At 33.5% G+C, this 23,365-nt stretch overlaps 1 protein-coding gene across 1 annotated transcript in view; it reads right to left on the reverse strand.

The window, feature by feature from the left end:
- NDST4 (N-deacetylase and N-sulfotransferase 4) overlaps positions 1–23,365 on the reverse strand; it is a 284,247-nt gene that overhangs the window by 40,899 nt on the left and 219,983 nt on the right. The window contains exon 7 of the mRNA XM_009448180.4: positions 1,445–1,627. Coding sequence (XP_009446455.3) covers positions 1,445–1,627 — 183 coding nt within the window. The remainder of the gene's footprint in view (positions 1–1,444; positions 1,628–23,365) is intronic.

The raw sequence follows: 23,365 nt of genomic DNA on the forward strand, positions 1-23,365 counted from the left end.
TAAGCTGTCTAAAATCTTTGTTAATTTGTCTGATTTTTATTATTACTGTGCCATAAATATTATAGATATATTTTATATAAACATTTGTGACAAAAGAATTGATTTACCATCAATAATTTATCAATTTTATAAAAGTATGTGAGATCTTTTGAATAACCACCATTTGTGGGACACTTGCTTTGTCTTTATACAATTGTATTTTGTGTGTTGATATATGCTCATAATACTTATGCTTCTATCTATTTACCTGTCTTTCTAAATTACATATCAAATGGTAGATGGTCAAGTAACTTATTGGGATGGTAAATAGAATGTAGTTCAGTGTAAACACAAACGGTAAAAAGCTGCTTAATAAATCATCAGAATATAATATGACATGTAGCAGTCAGTTTTAAAACACATTTTTGAAATGTATGATAGTGAATAATGAGAAATCTCTCCACTGGCTTTGAGAAAAAATTTATTTTGTTCTTTGCATGCCCTAGAACATCTAGCCTTACCTTACACATAACAGATGGACAATGAACATGTGTTGGATGTATTTCTGACAATGTAGACAGAGTGGCATGTAATATGATTTATGGAATAAAGAGAAACAAATAGTCTTGACCAGAGGGAGAGAGGATGACAAAAAGTCTGTTTCACAGTAATTTCTCATTAATGGTGATGCTACTTTCTCAGCCGACTGCTTGGCAGGGGACTATCTGATCTGCTCTCTGCAGCCAGCCTATTGATTTTGTGGGTCGATGTAATCTGATGCATAAAGAGGCAAGAAAATGGGAGGCAACATTTGCCTAGATAACTGCCAAGAAGCAGATAGTTTACATTTGATGCATCCAGGCTAAGTGGCCCCACATGAAGTTGAATTATTAGTAAAGCAATCCTAACACTGACAATTCTCTTTTTCAGTAGGTCTAATATTAGTGAAAGACCTGTTAGATTTAAAGAAAAGTGAAGATATGCTTGAGAGGTTAACTCTATATGGATACAAGGTGAAAATTGCTTTTCCTTTCTTATATACACAATGTTGCACATATACATATCAAAGTCTAATTATAAATCTTAGATTCCAGTGGCTCTAGGTTTTTATTTCTCTAGATATCTACTGTCTAACCATTTTACTGCTAGTTAGTGCTCACACTGCATGCAAGTTAAAATGATTAGCTTGGAGAAGACACCAACAATAAAACAACATCTTCAAAGCAAAAATGTTAAACCAACCAAGCAACCAACCAAACAAAAACCCAGAAAAGCAAGCGAAAAATGCAAACAATTCACAAAATAAGCAAAAATTGTTGAGGAAGAGGATAAAAGTATTGTATAAAAGAGGATTTTGTGTTAAATTCCAGTTTTAATATGTCCAGCAGAGTGCCTAACACAAATTATACACTCACAAATTGCTAGTTTCTTTCCTTCCACCCCAAGAGAGAATGTTAAATGTTACCTGCCATAGAGGGTCTTTCTGCTCAGGGAAGAGCTCAAAATACTGGTGGGCCAGTTGCACTGGAGGCAGAGTTTGCAATTTCAGGTTGGTCCAGCTCTGCACAAAGTTGGCCAAGTTCACAAAGGTATATAACCCTAGGCGGTCATTTCCATAGTTTGATAAATGGGTCATGAAAATGCTGATCTGAAAGATAAATAAAAATGACCACAAAAATATCATATGCTTAAGCTCAAAAGTAGCAGTGCAAGCCCCAGGCAACACCTCACCTCACCTTGGAATTTCATAAGAAGTACAATGATCTTTTTAAGTGGAAAGCCACACATTTAATTTTCATCTCAAAATAACACTTAAACTCACTTTTAAAATTGAAATTGAAATTGAGAGTGTTATTTCCTCACTGTTCTTCAGAAGTATAGCGTTACTTTGCATATCAGTTTTGCTTATTGTGGAGCCAATACCATCAAACTTCAATCTAGTAACTTTCAGACTAGTGAAGAAACAATATTAGACCAGTTCTAAAATTAAACAATTTTTCCAGAACTTTCCTGGTGTAGATATGTGTACAGGTTGAAATAGAATCAGATTCAAGAAAACGTGTTTCTTTGTGGTCTAATTAAACGAATTTTATTTCAGTAGAGACTGTAAATGTTTGCACAGAAACTGATTGCATTTAGCCAGAAACTTTTCCCCACTCATTAATCCTTTTACAACTTTTCATACCCCAATATTAACTCTAAAAATATCATGGCATTTCAGTGTTGTTCTTTTGTGTATCATAGACAAATAAAAAGTGAAATTAGATTAATTGGTCTGGAAAGAGCAAGAAAAAATTCAAATGTTATTACAAACATAATCTAATATTTAGTTCATTAGGCATTGCAGCAGGGATTTTAAAAATACTAAATAAAAGAGAAATTGCAAAATTCTGATTGAAATTGCAGAGATTGTTTATGCAACTCATAAAAAGAGAGTTCATTACTTTGTGACAAGTATAATTTTGTACTTGTTTCTCAATTTCATGATATTTTCAAATTTAATTATCTTAAAAATTCATTTTACTATTTACTGTATTGATCTGTATTGTAAATGTTTTATAACAACCCAAATATTATAATGAAATAATTTATTAACTTTATTAGAAATGTAAGGCTAATATAAGGTTATAAATAATAATATTAGAACAAATGTAACATCTGAAGCTGAACAGAAGAATAATATAGAAGAAAAGTCAAGTGTCTCATGGCTAATATTTGTATGGAAACTCGCTGACACTTTTTTAAGGGTTTATGTTTCTTGGTGTGGTTATTTGGAAATAAAATAGGTTTGCGAACTATTCCAATGTTAATTTTATTGACACCTGGTTAGATACTAGCCATGCAATAAAGACTATATGCAGACCTTCTGTTCCCATGATCTAATATGTCACTGGATAACTATAAATGTCTAAAGAGGAGGCCTTTTATCTTAAAAAATAATAGAAGCATTATCTTGTACCAGAATTTAGAAAATCTGCTCTGGCAAGCCACTGTAAGTTAAAACCCCGCTATAGGTTAAAAACATCTAAACATTAGTTGATAAAATGGTTTTACTTGAGATTCATATGGAATCATTTAAACAAACACAGGCATATATGTCACTGGCCAATGTTACGCTGACCAATCTGATAGATATCAGTTCGTTGTTTGAATGCCCTTTTTATTGTGGAAAAGATAATCTCTATTATGTGTCATACTAGAATACTGAAAAAAAATCTGAAGAAAACCTATTAAAATGATCAAAGTCACACCTCATCATGGTTGAAGGTAGAGAAGAGAATGTGGCTTTAATGTCTCTAACTTAGATAAAATCTTACCTAAAATTCATATAGTGTTTGCTTACTATGTACTAAGCAGGATTCTAAGCCCTTTACATATATGAAATAATTAAATCCTCTCAATGCTGTTACAGATAACTGCTGTTATTGTCCCCTTTTACAGATGAAAAAAAATGAAGCACAGAGCAGTTAAGTAACTTGTTCAAGTTCTACATCTAGTCAGTGGCAGAGCAGGACTTTAAAACCAGGCAGTCAGATTCCCAATTCTGACATATAATATAACTGAAACCTTCGCCAAAACATATATGTACATTGAGTTTGACATCCGTCATTTTTTTTCCTTTTGCCCTTTTCAACAACAACAAAAAAGCAAGACAAAGAACATATTTTTATAGAAGGTAGTAGAAAACTATATAAGTATTATCCTGGCAGCTGAAAGTTTTTATTTTTCTTTTTAAATTGGAATGAAAAAAGAAAAAAATATTTTGGAAACCTTAAATGAAAGCTTTTAAGACAATGAATTATAGCATCTGAGAAGAATATTACTAATAGACTGCAAATTTATCTTTGAAGACTATATCACTCATCATATTTCTAGTCCATTTTTTATCCTTGGAGTATATTCAAATCTTTTATTTGAAACATCAAAAAAGACTATAGATATTTTAAAAATATTATTTATTTGATTTACCTAGGTAGAAATTTAAGTTAAACCCCTTAAATTTAAGTTAAACCACTTAATCTCTTTAAAGTTAAACCTCTAAATATTAGTTGACAATGATTTTAATTGAGATTCATATGGAATCTCAAGTAAAATTTAAATCATTTAAAAATTTAAATTATTTAAAAATTTTAAATTATTCCATATGAAGCTCAAGTAAAATCATTATATCAATTAATATTTAGGGGTTTAACTTAAATTTCTACCTAGATAAATTATATAAACATAACACTGTCCAATGTCCCAATCTCTCACTCTTGAATTCTTTTATCTCAAATAGAAAGTTCCCTCTTGGCAGGACTTAGTTACAGAGTTTCTGTAACATAGCATTGTATCAGTAGTTGATGACCATATAATTGCAATTATTGTCATAAGAACTTCTTTATAATCACCACAAAATAATATGCATTCGATCCCAATACGTATGCATTTATCTCATGTCACTACTGTAATTAAGAAATAAGACGGTGTAAGTAGCATGCTTCAGGATAATTATGGTTTCCCAGGACTGAAAATAGTATGAAAAACCAGGCTGCAGGCTAAATGCCTGAAGAAAGATAATAATGTCCTAGAAATCTAACACCTGCCTTCTTAGCATTGTTATTTTAAGAAGGAATTGTAAATTTGTATTGTGCTAAAGTACACATAAAATGTACCATCTTCATCATTTCTAAGTATGCAGTTCTGTGGCATTAAGTGCATTCACATTGTTGTATAACCAGCATCACTATTCATCTCCAGAACTTTTCATCATAACAATATTTTTTATTTTGAATAAAATCATGCAGATATTATTGAAAAAAAAAAGGAATTGTAAGACACCTGTGAGAGTCTAAAGTCTGACAAAATTGTAAGTAAGAATATTACTTTGAGAGTATCATAAAGAGTATTTTTATATCATAAGCAGATGTATATTATCATTTTATAAGGGTATTAATATAGGCTTTTAAAAGATTTTTGCAGCAGACTGGTTCTAAGTCATTTTTCCAGAACACTCTTAGGAGGATAAGCTTTGTTTGATGAAAAAAAAAGCTTAAAACTGAATGCAGGGCAAATGGAAAATCTGTCTTTGGAAGAAAGCAGAGTCTGGAGATATGTGGTTCTAAGCTGAGGCGTGCTGCTGCATTTAAATTTTCCTTTACTGAGAATAAAAACAAGCACGCCATCCATATTGGTTGCAATCACTGTTGTATGGGGCAACATGTGCACATGCCTTACTGGTTAGAAACAAATTAGTGCTGGTATATGGTCAATTGGTTGCACTTTAAGAAAAACAATTCTGCAAGCACAGCTTAACTGTGCATATCTGGCTTGCTAAAATCACCTATTGTGCAGACACAGCATTTTAGTTTTAGCATTTCTGGGCAAATGGCTTCTTTAAACAAACAAAATGAAACCTATTTCAGAGAGTATAGGTGTATAAGACAAATTAAAAATGGATGTTGTTGAGGCATAAATAAGAGAATTCAAAAGATATGTGGTATGAGATAGTAGCAAATAATTTTTCACAGACTTATGTTGCTACTATTTTTTACTGTTTATCTTTTTTTATATATTTATTTTGATTATTATTTTCTTATTGCATACTAAAAATAATCTTTCTCAACAGTGTACTCCCAAAAGTATCATCTGGGGAAAGTATTACAGGACTACATGGATAAAAATGGTTTATATATACAACCCACTGAACCTTGAAATAGCAGCTCAGAGATATGCATTGATTCAAACAAGCAGAGCTTTATCTTTCATATGAAAAGGACAGGAAAGGACATCTTGTTCAATGGATGAACTGAAGAATAAGATGTTCAGTATGTGCTAATTTCAGTAGGCCAATTGCAGCAGGCCTTCCAAGAGGGCACCAAGGTCTGGGTGCCACTGCTTCTGGTATCAAGCACTCTGGGCTGCCTTTATCTTGTTGTTGGCACTTCTACCTATGTTTCTCCCTCAACTCTCAAGGCTCTCAACTTCATTATAACCAAACATAAAACAAGTCTAAACTTTCTTATCTGTTGTAAAAATATACAAGCAAGCTTATGGGCACGTTCATAGTCTATTCATTAGAAACATAAGCAGTTTTTCATTAACCTGATTGTCAGATACAATACATATACTCAAAATATGGGAAGACATTATCTATGGAATAAATCTGTTTAATGATGTATCTAAAGTTCAAGGAAAAAGGAAGGTTTATGTATCAAAATGTATAAATCTTGATAATAGGGAATTGAGTAAATATAATTGAACTTTATGGATAATCCTTAACTATGGGTAAACACACTGTCATAGTGACAAATGGAATGGTGGTAAATAAATTAGGCAACTGCTTATCCCCCTGAGTATTTAATTGCAAATTATACAATTAATTGTTTTTGTAACATTTTGTTTTTGACTTATGAAGCTGCTAATATCCAAAATATAAGAAGAGAAGAAAAAAGGAAAGAACAAAATAAAAGTGAGAGGCCTTATTTTATCCACAAAATAAAGCATTACTCTCCAGGTTGAGTCAGAGTGTTTTCACTGCCAAGACCAGAATAGTTTCCTTGCTTTTCCTACTTGTATGACAAATAGAATGGTATTGTAAACTGTATGATCATGAATATCAGTAGCCAGAATATATTATACAGCATTTTTAAATTGAAATTAAAAATCATTTTTAGAGCATACATTTTTAGTTAAAGTACACATTGAATATTTGGGTACTTAGTCCTGTGCCTTACAGTGCCTTTAAAAGTCAAATCATGCGCAGAATAGTCAGATATTTGGTTCCTAGGAAAAAAATGCACAATCACAAACACAGGATGAAACAACGGCTTTGCAGAGCAAGAAGAGAGGCACCCTGTTTTAGGGCAGCTTGCTTTGTGCTCACGCTGCAGCACAGTATTTTTCAAGATAGGCATTAAATATTAGCAGTCGGTTTCCATTTTTGCCTTTGTGGCTCTGATAGCGTGCCCCTTTTCAGAAGAGTTCATTGTGTTTAAAAATATGTCCATTAGCTTGTTAAATTATTGATTATGCTTTTAGTTCTCATAAAATGTGAAGATAGATGGAATATAGGGAAATACATCCCTGATGGCTCATCTGATGGGCTTTGGCATTGTACTCAACATTTTTCTTATAAAAGGTAATTTTGTGTCTTTATTTTATTCTAAAAATAGTCTGGAACCACACAAGGGATATTAAGAGTCAGACTAGGCTTAACATTACTAATATGAGTGCCAGTAACACTTCTTGATTTAAACACACATAACTATTGATAATAATTGTAGGCAACCCAGTCTTAGGCAACTCTTCAGGCCTGGGCAACTAATAACCTGGTAAATGTCAACATCTATGTTCTTAGATATCAAAAGTAAGGAAAGTTTGTCCAAACCTAATATAACTATATTAATCTTTTGCTCAATCTAAAAATGGTTCTCAGCTTGGAGTCTACTATTTAGATACATCATTTTGTTTTTCTAAAAATGAAACATTCCAATGAATCATTAATTAATGATTGATTGTAACATATTATTTGTTGAATGTTAATGTTAATTTACTTATATAACTTTACAAAGTGGTTTTATGTGCACTTTTGTTGTGTTACTAGGAACTAAGAAACTACCTTATTTATGAGAAAAGGAAATGAGGATCAGGGGTTTCAGGTGACTGTCTGAGTTTATATAGGGAATTCTAGCAAATCCAGCATTCAAAGTAGTCAACAAGCGGATTGCACGCTTAACGATTTGTTAAGAGAGTAGTTCCTATATTAAGTGTTATTAACACACACACACACACGCGCGTGCGCACGCGCAAGCCTGGGCATAGGAATTCAGAATCAGTATTCTTTCTTATTCCATGGTTCTCCCAGAACTTTGGCTACAAATTCATCAAACTTCCGTCTATTTTCTGCTTCATTTTCTTCTATTATTTTATTTACCTGGTGAATTTTATTTATAACAACCCTATATTGCAACTTACGATATTTCCTCATAAGCTTTTCCTAGAATGGATTAAATCTAAAATATCACTTACATATTTTTACTTTTTTGGAAATGAAAATAAAATTTGATATTTCAATATGTATATCTACGCACACACATGCATGTCAGCTGATTACTGACTCTAGACACTTCAAGATAATAAGTACTTAAGAGAGAAATGATTGTTTCACTTGGAAAGATTTTAATTCTCTTGCAGCACTAAAAATAGATGCCAAGTTTTTCACAATGGAACACAATAATAGATTTCCACTAAGAAATGTGTTCTATAAATAAAAAGTAACTCTGATCTTCCAATTTCAAAGAGACACATTTTATTAATTTAGGTAGATGTTTCAAGATTTATTCCTGTAAGAACTACACTTAGAAGGAGAAATAGGCCGGGCGCAGTGGTTCACGCCTGTAATCCCAGCACTTTGGGAGGCTGGGCGGGCAGATCACCCAAAGTAAGGAGTTTGAGACCAGCCTGGCCAAACCTGTGAAACCCCGTCTCTACTACAAATACAAAAAGTAGCCGGGCCTGGTGACTAGCACCTGCCTGTATTCCCAGCTACTCAGGAGGCTGAGGCAGAAGAATTGCTTCAACGCTGGAGGCAGAGTTTGCAGTGAGCTGAGATCATGCCCTGCATTACAGCCAAAAAATGAGAAGTAAGAGAAAGAGGAGAGGAAAAAAAAATAAAGAAGGAAAGAAAATGGAAGAAATAAAGAAAGAAAGGAAGAAGAGAAAAGAAAGAGAAAAAGGAAATGAAAGGAAAAAGGAAAGGAGAAAAAGAAACAAAGAAAAGCTCCAGAATCAAATACATCTCACCATGTGTAGGTCAGATGAGTAGTAAAAAGGTTAGGCTACTAAAAATTGTTTAGCTCATGCCTTTAAATCTCCACTTACAGTAAACTTCAGTTATTGATCTTTCCACTCAGGCTACTTCCCTAAGCACAGGAGCTCTATTGCTCCATGTGACTTTCAATGCGGTTTCATATAAGATGTGCATCACCACAAGCATTTATAATTAATCACTAATCCTAGTTGATGTTTTAACATCCTATACCCTTGACTGTTAAAACGAAATCTTTTTTTGGATGTGTGAAGAACTAAGTTTTTGGTTATTAATTTGGAGCAGGCTTCATGAAGAAAATAATAGTAATTAAAGAGTTAACAAATAAAAAAAGGGTATCGATTAAAATATCCCAGAAGTTTGTATTTAATAAGTCTGAAAATATTTAAAAAATCAGATTGCTATAATATTCATATTGTTTTGATTTGCACACAATGGAGCAATACAAACATGAAATCTGGAATTAGAATGACTACGCTTGAGCACTGGCTCTTCATTAGTGTATCAATTAACTTCTCTGAATCTCAGAGATCTCTAAGGCTAAATGAAAACAATAATTTAGTTTATAGGTTTGTTGTGATGCCCAAATGAGTCGAGGTATGCCAAAACATTTTATAAAATGAAAAACATTGTATATTATCACCATGGATATTCAGTTAAAATAAATTTAGAATAATTAATATATCAAATATAATTTAACTTATTTTATTTATATCTAATAGATAATATATTTTGTAAGCAAAGCCAGTGTTTCTTTGTTCCTCTGCTATCATCTGTATATACCAAGGCCTATGATAATATAATTTCTGGTTAAACCAGAAAATTTTGGATACGTGTATACCAGAGTGAAAATGACTAACTTTGATACCTAATAAATGAAACTCTTTTGTAGTCTTTATGTTATTTTTAAGTTTTATTTTATTTTTAATTGATAAATAATAATTGTATATATTTATGAAGTACAACGTGAAGTTTTGATACATCATTGTGGAATGATCAAATCAGACTAATTAGCATATCCATTACCTCAAATATTTACCTTTCTTTGTGATGAGTACATTTAAAATCTTTTAGCTACTTTGAAATATACAATGCATTATTATTCGCTATAGTCCCCAGGCTGTGCAATAGGACACTAAAACTTAATCCTAATAAATGCAAGTTTTATCCATCAGAATCACCTCTGACAGCTGCAGTTAAAAATCAATATAGGAAGAGATTGTTAAATGGAATCCTTTGTTTCATTTTCAAAAGTTCAATTAGTAGATTTGAGAAGCAGACATCACTCAAGGGTAGTATGATGAGGTGATGTCTTGTTTTTCCCCTCCTCTACACACCTAAATCAAAGAGCACCCCCATCCCTCTTCCCCATTCCCTTGCCCTTCAGGCCACTCACGACCTGACATATTATGTATTTGTTTGGGTATTTCCTGGCTATTCCCTCAGTCTCACCTTACATTTTAATCTCCTTGAATACAGGGACTCTGGTGCTGTTGTTTACTGCTGTATCTTCAATGTGTAGTAAAATACCTGGCACATAATAAGTATGCAAAAAATATTTATTGAATGAACAAATAAATCCTTGATAACATACACTTCTTTGCCAGTAGAAAATATGGAGTAATTTAATTGCCTTCCAATTATTCCCCAAGGTCTGAAAACACGAGGGGAAAAACAAAACACTATCCTAAAACCCTGAAAACAGCTGGCATTTAACAGGATACAATGAATTGTTAAATTACATTTTTTATTTGTGTTTCCCTTTCCATTATCAGACTAAATGCAACTGAAGTTCCATTCTGCATCTGATTATTTACCAGTGTCCCAGTTTTTCAGTCATAATATTTGGTTAGTGCATTATTAACAAATCAGAACTGTTTTGATTCAAGACTGGCTAGAGTGTAAACACCGATCTTCCTGAATAGAGAAGCTGGGCAGTGACTTCGTCAAAGCAGCAGTAAATAGGGCAGCTGTTCTAACTGAGAACAGAAGGCTCCTGCTATATTTCAGTGAGCAGGTGCTTTACTCTATTTTTCTTGTACATTAATAAAGGCTTAGTCATTAAAAGGCAACACATGCTCACAACTGTATAGTTGTTGCATATATTTGTGTTTTGTTTTCTTTTAGTAGGCAAGTCAGAACTGGGATTTTAGATGTCATAGCAACTACATTTTAGAATACCCTGATTTTCAACAAAGATCTCCCATTTTACATGATGGGAGACAACCAAAGCTGCTTTCCATCTGAGTTATTTACCATTACTCTTTTTAAGAGATTAAATCTCCCTTTCAACCATGTTGCAATGATGCCACATAAAAGTCACTGAAGTGCAAATTCATAACCCCAGGAATAATCATGGGCAGTTCAGCCATGGGGTGGAGAAAACATGTCCATTAGTAATCAGTGTAAGCTTCACTGACAGCCTCAAATAGAGTTCAACAGTTTTCAATGAAGAAAATAATGTCACATTTAGTTATTCAAGCAATCAACCAATTGAGAAACATTTATTAATGCTTAATAAGTGCCTGGCAGTCTATTAGAAACTACAGATATAATACTAAATAAATTATCCATAGTTTTTGCCTAAAGATGCTTAGGGTTAAATGGGAACATAAAAAAGAGAACAGCAGATTATGATACAATGTGAAATGGAAATTCTGTTGTTCTATAATATCACACAGCTGCTTGGGGCAGGGTACGGATCTAAGCCTTGCAGATGTCTTCTTGAAAGAGAAACATGGGAACTAAGTTCTGAAGGATGAGTAGAGAATCTTCACGTGAGACAATGGGTTGGAGTAGGAGCGGGGCTGAGATTACGTGTCAGACAGAAACGCATAGTGAAAAGCAATTGGTAACACAGTGCCTTCTAGAAACTAAAAGTTATACAATGTGGTTCATGAAAGGAAAAGAAAGAGACCAGCTCATATAAATCTTTTAAACTGTTGAGGGCTTGGACTTTAATCCTAAGAGCCATAAGGAACCATTGAAGGATTTTGAGTAGGGAGGGATCATAGTCAGATATGCATTTTACAAATTCTTAGATCCTAAGTGTCTTATGAAGAAGAGTGAAGACTGGAGGTGGGGAGTCTTTCAGAAGGTTGCTGTAGGTGTATGATTGAGAGGTGATGACTACTTGAACAGTGACAATGGGAAAGGAGAGAAATTAAATAGATTCAAAGTATGTTAAGATATTGAATCTCTAATGATCTGTGTTTGATTTGACATCAGGGATGAAAACAAAGGAAGGCTCAAAGGTATACTCAGGTTTCTGGCTTAGGTGACTGGATAGATACTGGAGCAATTTCACCTAAATAGAGAACAATAAAGGGATGAATGAAACAAAAGACTGAGAGGAACAGAAACCTCAAAATAGTGACTATCAGGAACCACACACACGAGCTAACAAGGGAGTATAGAAGCATGCTGCGGCTGCTCTGAGGGTCGAGGTGAGCCCATATAAATTTATACAGCCTCGAATCTGCATGCTCTTCTCCAGCAGTACACCAGTGAGAAGCCAGTTATAGGTCTGGAGGGAGCAGACAGCTGAATTCTTCTAGCCTTGAGTATTTGCCAAATAAATAGAATGAAAGTGCAGTGGCATAAGAGACATGTTTGTAATGATTGGAAGATAGGAATTGAAATGATCTCCCATCGTGTTTTCTCTAAATTAGTAACGGTTTCAATCTTCTAAAATAGATTTTTATAATATTTTAAAGAACTCACTTTATGGCTACATGTAAATCATACTAAAATATGTTTACATATTGAAGTGTACCTTTTAAAGTTTCTACCAAAGTGCATTAGGAAGCATTGACAATTATTTAGACATTTTTTTTTAAATACTACAGAACTCATATACTTTCTACTCCCTCAAATGTCAAGGGAGTATTCTGATAAGTGACAACAGTGAAGAAAGGGATATGCAGTGTGTTGTTTTAAAAGAAGAAAAAAAGGATCAAAATTTTCTCACACGTTTACTCTCTTCCCTCTCCTACTAATTATTTAGAAGGAATTTTTTTTATTTTTTTTTATTTTTATTTTTTAGTTTTCCTCTGGACCAAACTTAGCTTTTCATGACAAAACACATGAATTTCTTGTGGGTCAGGGTGACACTAGGGAAAGTATCTTCACTGGAGTTATTTTGCAAACAAGAATATTCCCCTCAAAGCAAGAAATCTCAAAGAGTAAGAGGCTTTATGACATGTGGGCCTTAAGGGGGCAAAAAGAGTTGAATATACTTGTGCAATAGGATATGTGTAGAAAACATCACTGCTATGATTCCTGAAGAACCACATAGGCCTCCCTGAGAAGTGCAGCATTCGAATGCCGGCCACACTGGACACATACTCAGTGAGCTGGTGTTAACTACTCAGTCAGTTATTTACAAATAGATTCAACATGGCCAGGGAACAAATTAGTAAGCTTGAAGAGAGGTAAAGAGAAACTTCCCAAACTAAAGTACAAAGAGAAAAAAAAGTAATGAGGAAGAGAAATAAGCATACAAGAACTGAGGGGCAATATCAAAAGTTGTAATATATCTATAATGCCAGAATAGGAAAAAAGAGAGTGGCGCAGAAGAAAATTTAAAGTAATGACAGCTGAAATATTCTAAAATTAATGACATAAAGCATATCACAAATCTAGGAAGCTCAGGGAACACCAAGCAGGATAAGTACCAAATAAACATACAGAAACAAACAAACAAATAAACAAACAAAAACACACCTAGAAAGCCAGAGGAAAAAGAAACATTACCTATTGACACACAAGGATAAGAATTACATGGAATTTTTCATATGAAACCATGCAAGCAAGAAGAGAGTGGAATAAAATATTCAAAATGTTAAAAGTTAAAAACTACCAGTCTGGGATTCTATATCCAACAAAGTTATCATTCAAAAGTGAATGAGAAATAAACACTCACAGAAAAACAAAAAACAGGAATTTCTTTGTCAGTGGACTTGCCTTGAAAAAAGAAGTCAGATGAAGTTTTTTAGGCAGAGAAAAATGATATAGCTCAGAAACTTAAATCAACATAAAGAAAGAAAATGTGTTTAAATGAATAAATAAAGGTAAAATTAAATTTTTTATTTTTAATTAATCTAAAAGATAACTGTATACAGTAATAAAACTAATGCATTGGGTGAGTATAGCATACAAGCAAGTAAAATGATTAACAGAAATGTCATAAGAAATAACAAGGAAGCATTGGGGATACTGAGTTATAAGGGATCTGCACTACAGCACTACCTGGGAAACAGTATACTGTTATTTTAAAGTTGTCTATGTTAGTTTAAAATGTATATTGTCAACTCTGGGCAATCACTAAAAAAGTTAAAAGAATATATAATTGATGTGCTAAAACAAGAGATAAAATGGAATTCTATGCAATGTTCAATTAAAACCAGAAATGTCAAAAGAGAAAGAGCAGAGAGCAAATGCAAAAAGTAGAAAACAGTTACAACTGGTATAAATAATTCAACCATATCAATAATCACTTTAATCATAAACTGTCTAAATACACAAATTAAGAAAACAAAAACAAGACCCAGATATTTGTTGTCTATAACAGTGGTCCCCAACTTTTTTGACACCAAGGACCAGGAAGACAATTTTGACAATTTTTTCATGGAAGGCTAGAGTAGGGGGAAGTAGGGAATGGTTTCGGATGAATCTGTTTCACCGTAGATAATCAGCAGGCATTAGATTCTCATAAGGAGCCTGCAACCTAGATCCCTTGCATGCGCAGTTCACAATAGGGTTCATGTTCCTATGAGAATCTAATGCCACTGCTGATCTGACAGAGGCATATTTCAGGTTGTAATGCTAGCTTGCCCTCTGCTCATCTACAGAGTTGGGGACCCCTGGTCTACAAGACACTCCCTACAAAATAAAGACTCATATGAAATAGAAGTCAAGAGATAGAGAAAGTCATGCCATGCTCACACTGACCAAAAGAATGCCAGAATGCTTATATTAATTTTAGAAAAGCCCAATTATAATGAGAAAGATTATTATGATAATGAGTACATATGCGGCCCAGAGCTGACGCTGGACTTTGCACACTCACACATATGCTGACACACACATAAGTACACTCACATATTGAACTTAAACACACTCACTTGCATACTTATTCACACATGCATGTGTGCACACATATCAACTCCAAGCTGCTGGGGAGGCAGGAAGAGGTAGTCAGAATTGGGAGGAGAAGAAAAAACTTTTTTTGGGTTTATAATTGCAGTTTTTAACTTAAAACATCTATAATCTTCTTATAACTGAAAACTGCTAGTGAATTCTAAATTCTGGCTAAGGTTATCTTACAAAATTCCCTTACTTTAGAGGAAGTAGGGTTCAATGTAGCACATGTGAGAGTTCTCAACAAACATATAACCATACATGTTCTGATAGTAGTTCTTTAAGTCTCCACAGTGATGTGGTACCTTTAAAAATATTTTGTCTAAACACCTCAACAGACATAATGTTTATGTCTGCATTAAAGCTTGTTTTAAGAAAGGTTACATCAATATTTTCTTATAATGTTGGCTTGAATTAACTTTTCAGAAATATTAATTTCTCATTTGAAAACGCATTTTTTGCCTTTATTGCCTTTTAGTGAAGAAGTCATAGAAAGCATATGAATGGTTCTCCAGCTTATGCTAAATGAAGCATGTTAGAATAAATCATTTTTTGAAATATCGTGATTGACACTATCAAAATACGTAAGATGATGTTTAAAAATAGAGCTATTAAATTTTTGATTAAAGTAAACCAGGCGGCTAAACTGAATTTGGTTTGGAGGCCGACTCTATTGTGAGATAGTAAGCTCAGAGTGGTTTTGCAGTTTATACATAAGATGATCTGAGAAACTAAAATTGTTTTCTTCTGTATTTCACCATTTTCCCTCCTGTCTGCCTTTTTCCTCTTTTCTACTCTCTTGTATGCTGATATAAACTGGGGTTTTGCTAGTCTCAGACTTTTTATAATTTCCAAGCTGTCAAAATCTGATCTGCATGCCAACAGGCTATATTTTTAAATACATGAATAACATTGTGAACAAAAACATTCCTGTCAACTGTCCATTTCCCAGTACTAAAACATCTCCATCCTTGGTTATCTGTCACACAAGTTCTTTGAGATTTGAGTGTTGAACATGTGTCACATGCTGACAGTCTACCATTACAGATTATAGTCTGCTATTATAGATTAAAAAGCATTGTCCATTCATTGCTGCTGGATCTCCTAGAACATTTGGACATGGTAACTCAACAAACAGCTGCAGTAACAAAGAATTGCTGAAACCTAGATTTTGTGTTGACAGAGCATTAATTTTAATAATGACAAATTGTCTCAGAATTCAATGCTTTTTATAATATATTCATGACCCTTCTGGTCCTGAAACAAAGTAATTTGTGTGCCTGAAAATTGTTTCTGTGCCTTAATTTGGTATCCTTATAGATTTCTTGTATTTTTATGTCAGTTTATTTGACAAAAAGTTAAATGTTTTCTTTGTAATATTTTTTCAATGAAAAGTCATACAGGCAACATATGAATGGATTTTTTTCTTTCTCTTCTGTATTCCCATAGGATTTTGAGCATGGATTTCTGATACTGCTTACTGTATTTTAATTAATTAATTATTTCTTCCACTAGCTGTGAGCATATCTGGATCTGGAATAAATTTTATACACATTTCAATAAATTTTATACATCTTTATCTTGGGCTCTGTATAGTTTCTAGTAAAACCAGAGCAGGAACCACAAACTCAGTTGCATGTAAGGGACAAGCAATCAAGTTATAACTGAGCAGGTAAAGCCTATGAATTAAAAAAATACAAAATACAGGTACACATTTCTAGAAAGATCACATTCATATTTGAGACAATAGAGAGTGGTGATGTCAATATTGAACTAGGGAGGTCACCTTTTGCTCTCTACTCTCCAACAGAAAGTTATGCTATATTTCAAAAGACTTCATGTAAATTTTGCTAATATATTTATAATTTTTAAATGGTGAACAATATATTTGCCAAAGAAAACGTGCCTGTTAAGTGAATTCAGGTCATTGGCAGACAGTTTTTCAAACTTTAAAGAAAGTATTTGAAAAATATAAGAATGGTTAGCTGCAGGGCATCACTGTCTTACGTGGTAGAAAAAGTCAAGAAGTGCTGAGATATGTCGCTGTCCTACTTCTTCATTCTTGGAATTTAATGGAACTGAGTGTACTTCAAATACTTCAAAGTATAGAGGTAATCCTTGAATTTATTGAGGAACTCTTTAGACGGAGGCAGAAAACACTTTCCGGTAGCTGTTTATTGTTCATCTGCAAGTTATTCATTATTTTGTGTGGAAATATCAAATTGCCAATTAATGATGATGAGAAATAAGTATTTATGACATAGCAATCAAGTTTTAAAGCTAATATAACAAAAAAGTTTGTGTGCCACCAAGTATTTTCTAATTTGTGAAATACTATAAACATTAAAAAAAGTTCTGTTTACAGTTTGTGGTTTTGCTCATTACCATGTAGTTTTTGATAGATGGGAAAATTTATTTCTCTTATTCTTAGATACTATATGTTGCTTTATTCAATAAAAAATAAGGAATAAATAACGAAGAAGTGATGGAGAGAAAAAAAATCCAGCAAGGACATGATGCTGGGTTATTCTGGTCTCCTAATCTCCTAGTCTGCTTGTTGGAAAATAACAAAACGAATTTTTGAATACTTTTGTGAGAGTAGAGAAGTCTTAGCTTTATGAATTGCTTGCAAACAAAGGAACTCACAGGAGAGCAGAGAAAAGTGAAAAAGATAAGACAGAGTTATGCCATTTAGTGAATATTTGGAATTATCTAGCAGATATACCTACGTAGTTTCTTTTTAAGAGGTACATGATGGCCACTAATCCATTGTGAATTACACTTTGGCTTTCACATTGTGAAAACAACAATTCAGCAACAAAAGAGGCTAATGTGAAATCCAATATTCCTCAATGTGCTAAAGATTTATTCTTAAGGAATCTGAATTCAAAATCAGGTTTTAAATTAGAGAAATTAGATTATTTATAAAGACCTTTAAGAATATCTGGGTCTAATGTGAGACATTTTGGAAAGCGGCAGCAAACTCTTTGTTTAGTGTAAAAATTGATAGACTTCAGAAAGAAAACATGATTTTTTTGTGATACAGAAAGAAATCAGATAAATAGAAATTAGCACACCTGTGACTTTTGAATCTGAATTATATTAAGAATCAAGCAAGTGAAGATTATAATGCTGAAGAAGAGTTCAGGGCTTAAGTGTCAGAACTGTTTAAGAGGATGTCTGCCTGGTCGTACATCTATAAGTTTCAGTGCTGAGTTTTTGATTAACAAGGATAAACTGACATTCAGCTGCAGCTACACAGAAGAGGCTATGTGATTAAAACTTATAAGCATTGATGTCTGCTTGTTGGCACAAAAACAAACAGACATCCACACACGGATCCACTTAATAATTATTCTATGAAATCCCAAACTATCTAGCTTAAAGTAATTTGGCATTTAAAATCCTTTAAATGTTAGTTAATACATCTGCTCATCTGGAGCACATTCAATTTATTTATTAAAATAGAGTTTGCTTTCCCCATGCAACTTAACTTTTTCACCCTTTAGACTACTGGTAAGCAGGAGAAGGGGACATTTGCTCACAAATTTTCCACTTTGTTGTCACTAGATAATTTCAGGTTTTTCTTCACTGTCTTTAATGATAGATAAAAGGAGATAGATTCTTCTTATCAAATTAGTTGTCCTAATAGGCCTTATAATTTTTGCATTTAAATATTGATACCTTTGAGATGCTAAGGTGTGAGGATCACTTGAGGTCAGGAGTCTGAGACCAGCCTGGCCAACTTGGCGAAACCCTGACTTTACTAAAAATACAAAAAACTAGCTGGGTGTGGTGGCACAGGCCTGTAATCCCAGCTACTCAGGAGGCTGAGGCAGCAGAACCACTTGAACCTAGGGGCAGAGGTTGCAATGAGCCGAGATGGTGCCACTGCACCCCAGCTTGGTGACAGAAGGAGACTCTATCTCAAAATAAATAAATAAATAAATAATTTAATTTAATTAAAATATATATATATTTATTGATACCTTGCCTTTGTGCATTTCTTCAAGAACTCATCTTAGAATGTAACTAAACCTTACTACAAGTGATAAAATTCCAGGGAGAAATGATACACCTGAGAAGTATAAACAGTTTAGTTTCAACCTGCTCATTCAGTATGGCTCAAGCTTAAAAGCATTTATTTACCTGGTTACTGATGAAAAGGACAAGTGAAGTTTAAAAATGTCAATTCGCTAGCACTCCCAAAGTAGCTCTTATATGCTAGTCTTTGCAACTGCCTTATAATGCTCATTTAACGAATGAACTGGTAAAGAAGTTAAAACTCAGAGAAATTGCATAACTTACAGTAACGCATCAGGCTTACAACACAGGAGTTTGAGATTCCAAAGCTCAGGTTCTTAACCATAGTTCTAAGTACACTGCATCATTTTTTAATTTCTCCTTGTTAATCCATAAATTATTTCTTATACTTGATACAAATTTTATCCCACCTCTTTAATTTTGTTGTCTTTGTCACTGCTTGCATCAGTTCAATGAGTAGCCCATGACTCTGGCCGTAAGAAATACGGTATCAGCATTTCTTCGGTTGAGACCATGGGATCCTACAATAGGTAGTGGATTTTAATCACATAGTCATTCTCATTTTTTTTCTTATTTCACTTTTTTGATATTTTGGGAATCAGAACACTAATATACTTGCATTTTATCTTTACTTTCCCTTATTTCTTCTTATTTTTTTAAAGGTTATTTCTACCTCCAGTTTCTCATCCATACATCCCTGCCAGCTATCAGTTCCTCACACATATATGTAGGAACACTAGATATTATCATGCTTTCTCAAATGACTACTTCCTTGATGGTATAAAATATACACATATGTACTTCCAAACCAAATTTTTATATTTTACAAAAGCACATGTGTTTGAGCAAAAGAAAAGCTGCCTACTTTGCTACCAAGTTAAATACTTAATTCATAATTCTGTTTTTGGAAAACAGGGATATTCTTTCAGACTGCCTTCCCAAGATACGTGTGAATTGTTCATTTTAGTGCATTTCACATTTAGTGGATTTTGATCCCACTTACTCTAGACAGGTGATGAATATACAAATTACATAACTGGTTATTGCTTATCAAATATTAAAGAGATGTCAAACAAAGAAGTGGAGAGTAGACTGAAGATGACCTTGAAGAATATATGAAGTAAAGTAATCAGAAGACCATGATCATAAAGTCTGTGCTGAACACGAACACTTTGGCGGAGATAATAAAACTTGTGTTCACATTAGGTAATAAAGTGTTTGAGGTTAAGCCATATTTGGAACAAAGCACAAAACTTTGATTCAGCAAAGGTGCAGCAAAGTTGATAATCCTTATGGAACTTTACAAAGATTTTTAGAAAATGTCAAAGCAAACATCAATCATAAGCTTCTTTCAGAAACATTATGGGCTGTCTTCAAATAAAGCAGCTGCGCCTTTCAGGGAGACAGCCTTGACTGGGGGGAAAAAAAGCACAGAGCTTAATATTAGATGCACCTGTGTCTAACTTCGGGCTTCATCGTTTTCTAACTGTTGGCTATGGGGATTTTTTTATTTTCCCAGAGCCTCAGAGACTCCATCTGCAAACTGGGGATAATGATACAGTCATAACTCTCTGCTGTGAGCAGGAAAGTACTTGGTTCACAATGAATACAAAAAATGTGTTTTGGAATGTATAATATATTCACACGAAGGGACAGAGTTGGGCCTGAAAAAATCTTGGTGCCTTTCTCAAGCTATTCTTTGGAAACCCCAATGCTTTATATCACTCCAAATTTTTATTTTACCCATGGATAGGTATTTTCATTATTTTAATGCATGTGTACAAATTTTGGGTAGTTAACAATGGAAATTGTTAGTAGTTAACAATGGAAACCTCTGTTTTATAAAGTCTCTTGACATCCTTTTTTGTAGGCTCCACATTTGTACCATTTTCCAGGTTGTATTTTGGAGAATAAGGATATTTATAAATCTAATGCAATTATAGTTATCACGATGACTATAAGTAAATTAAGAATATAAATAAAATATTAGAGCAACTTTAAATAAATAATAACAGGTGGTCAGGGGCATGTTATTAAAACTTCATTAAGGCACAAAGTCTTGCATATAGAATTGCCTTACTCCTTTATAGGAAATACTCTAGGACAAATCTCTAAACACCTTTTTTTCTCATGTCATTATCAATAATATTTTCACTAAATATATGGAGATTGACTATACTGCATAAACTTTCCTTCCACAGAAGTAACAGTTGTTATTCCAATCTTAGTATAGGAAGCAGTGCTAAGCAATAGTTAGAGATTTCTGCAAGTGCTTTCCCAGTATGCCCAAACTCTAACTTTATCCTCTCTCTCTCTTTTCCTGCTTCTTCAGAATAGAACAGTGTACTCAAGGTTAATCCTCTGTGTTCGAGTGGTACTCTCATTTGTCCTCAGAGAATTTTTCCTATTAATTAACCATTCCCTGCTCCTTTGTTAAGATAGGCACACATTTATTCTCCTGCCTCTTCACTATCATTTTGCCTACAATCATATAGTCTCTTTATGCTAAAATTGGCTAAAATTCACTTATGCCCTAGAGCTGTTATGCAAACTTTCTGCTACCTCCCCCTGACTGATTTCTTCAAATTGCTTCATGTTTTCCCCAGGAACTGACTCATTAGTTCTTTTGTATTTGGCTTTGGGTTTGACCTCTACACCGAAACACCCTATTCTTTTGAAAGTCACTAATGACTTCCTAGTTACTAAATTTTGAGGGATTCGTCCTACTTGACACTTCAACCCCATTTGACAATGATGACTTTTCCTTTGTCCTTGCAGTGTTTGTCTGCCACAAGTGATAATAAACTCTCAGTTCACACTTTGTTTCTCCTTTATTGATTCTTCTCTTCACCTGAAAAGTCCTCTGAGTTCTACATATAACATTTTCCTTTTTTTTTTTATACAATATCCTCTTCTAATATTATTAAAGGTCTTAGCTTCCATTCCTGTCTTAAAGTACTCACAACTACCTTCAAGGCTAAAAATTTTAGTGCTACATTTGCAATCTGAAATGTAGACCTCTCTGACTGAATATCTTTAGATCATTTCACATTCTTCTCAATTTCTTGGTTTTCTTCCCAAACCAACTCCTCCACCAGATCAGCCAGTTCAGAATCTTTGTTTTACTCATTGCTTTCCCTTGTTCTCGATGCCCTGTCAGTTACCAGTCCTTTTGATTCTACCCTACCATTTTTCTTGCCGTAATTTCTTCCTTCTTTATTTGTATTTCCATCATTCTAATACAGAGTCTTTTTAATATCTCTTTAGCTATACTGCAGGAATCTTCTGATTGGTCTCAACTTCCATCTTTGTTCTAGAACTTCATTCAGCACCAAACACTGCATTAATCACAGTCAAGCATATCTCTGCCTTTCTCCGACAGAAATGTTCACTGCTTTCAGTACTTTCTCGTTAAAGTTGAGGTTGCTTCAAAACTATTTGAGGCCCTTCATGGTCTAACCTTAACCTTGAGTTCCAGGTGTTGACTCTTTGATACAAAAACATTCTATTGCCATCCTTCAAACATAACATTCTTTACACCTTACACATGCTCTTGTCTGTGTGATCACATTTCCAATTTTACTTTTGGAAATTCTATACCTTCAAGACCAACTTATGAATAATTGTAGCACTTCACTCTTCTCTTAGTGGCCGCACCATACACACTGTTTTGGGATTTTTGTTTTATTAGATGAACCATATAAAATTGCCATTTTGTAGGACAAAAATTGTAGAAAATAGAAAATTTTACCAGGTGTAACCTAATATTTTTCCTATTGAATTGGAAGCTCCTTGAAAGTACAATTGAGTTTTACCTATCCTTATAAATTCCCCAGCATACTGATATTTATAATCACTCAATATTTATTTATGGAATTTAAGAGTTGGTAATACATACCATGTACATTATTTATACTTGGATGTATTGTAAATAATTTACTTTGTGCTTTTAGCTTGCTTGTATTTTTCTACACTAATTGTTTTTAACATTTTGTGCTTTGATATATACTGTGCATGCAGAAAAGTAAATAAAAATTGTTTCTATTAGCCATAGTATCTATTTGTGCAAGTTGTCTCAACTTCTTTTTTAAGAAATGTAAAATGTTATCTTTCTTTTACATACAAATTTTACCTAAGTAGCCAATACTTCTGACCATCAAAGATGTCTTATTTCACATCCCTACCACTTAAGTTTTTACCATAATACAAGTAAACTATTTCACATACATTGTGCCTCTCACAACTAACACATTAATTATTTGTGTGTGTGTGCATTGAGTTAGAAATGGGTATACCGGAGATAAGAGGGGCCCAAGAAGGAACTGTATCTGCTGAAATGCTGAAATGTGTCTCTATCTACTTCCTAATTTTCTTTTTTTTTTGTGGGTGTGG

This window comes from Pan troglodytes, chromosome 3 (assembly GCF_028858775.2).
Source record: "Pan troglodytes isolate AG18354 chromosome 3, NHGRI_mPanTro3-v2.0_pri, whole genome shotgun sequence".
NCBI lineage: Eukaryota > Metazoa > Chordata > Mammalia > Primates > Hominidae > Pan > Pan troglodytes.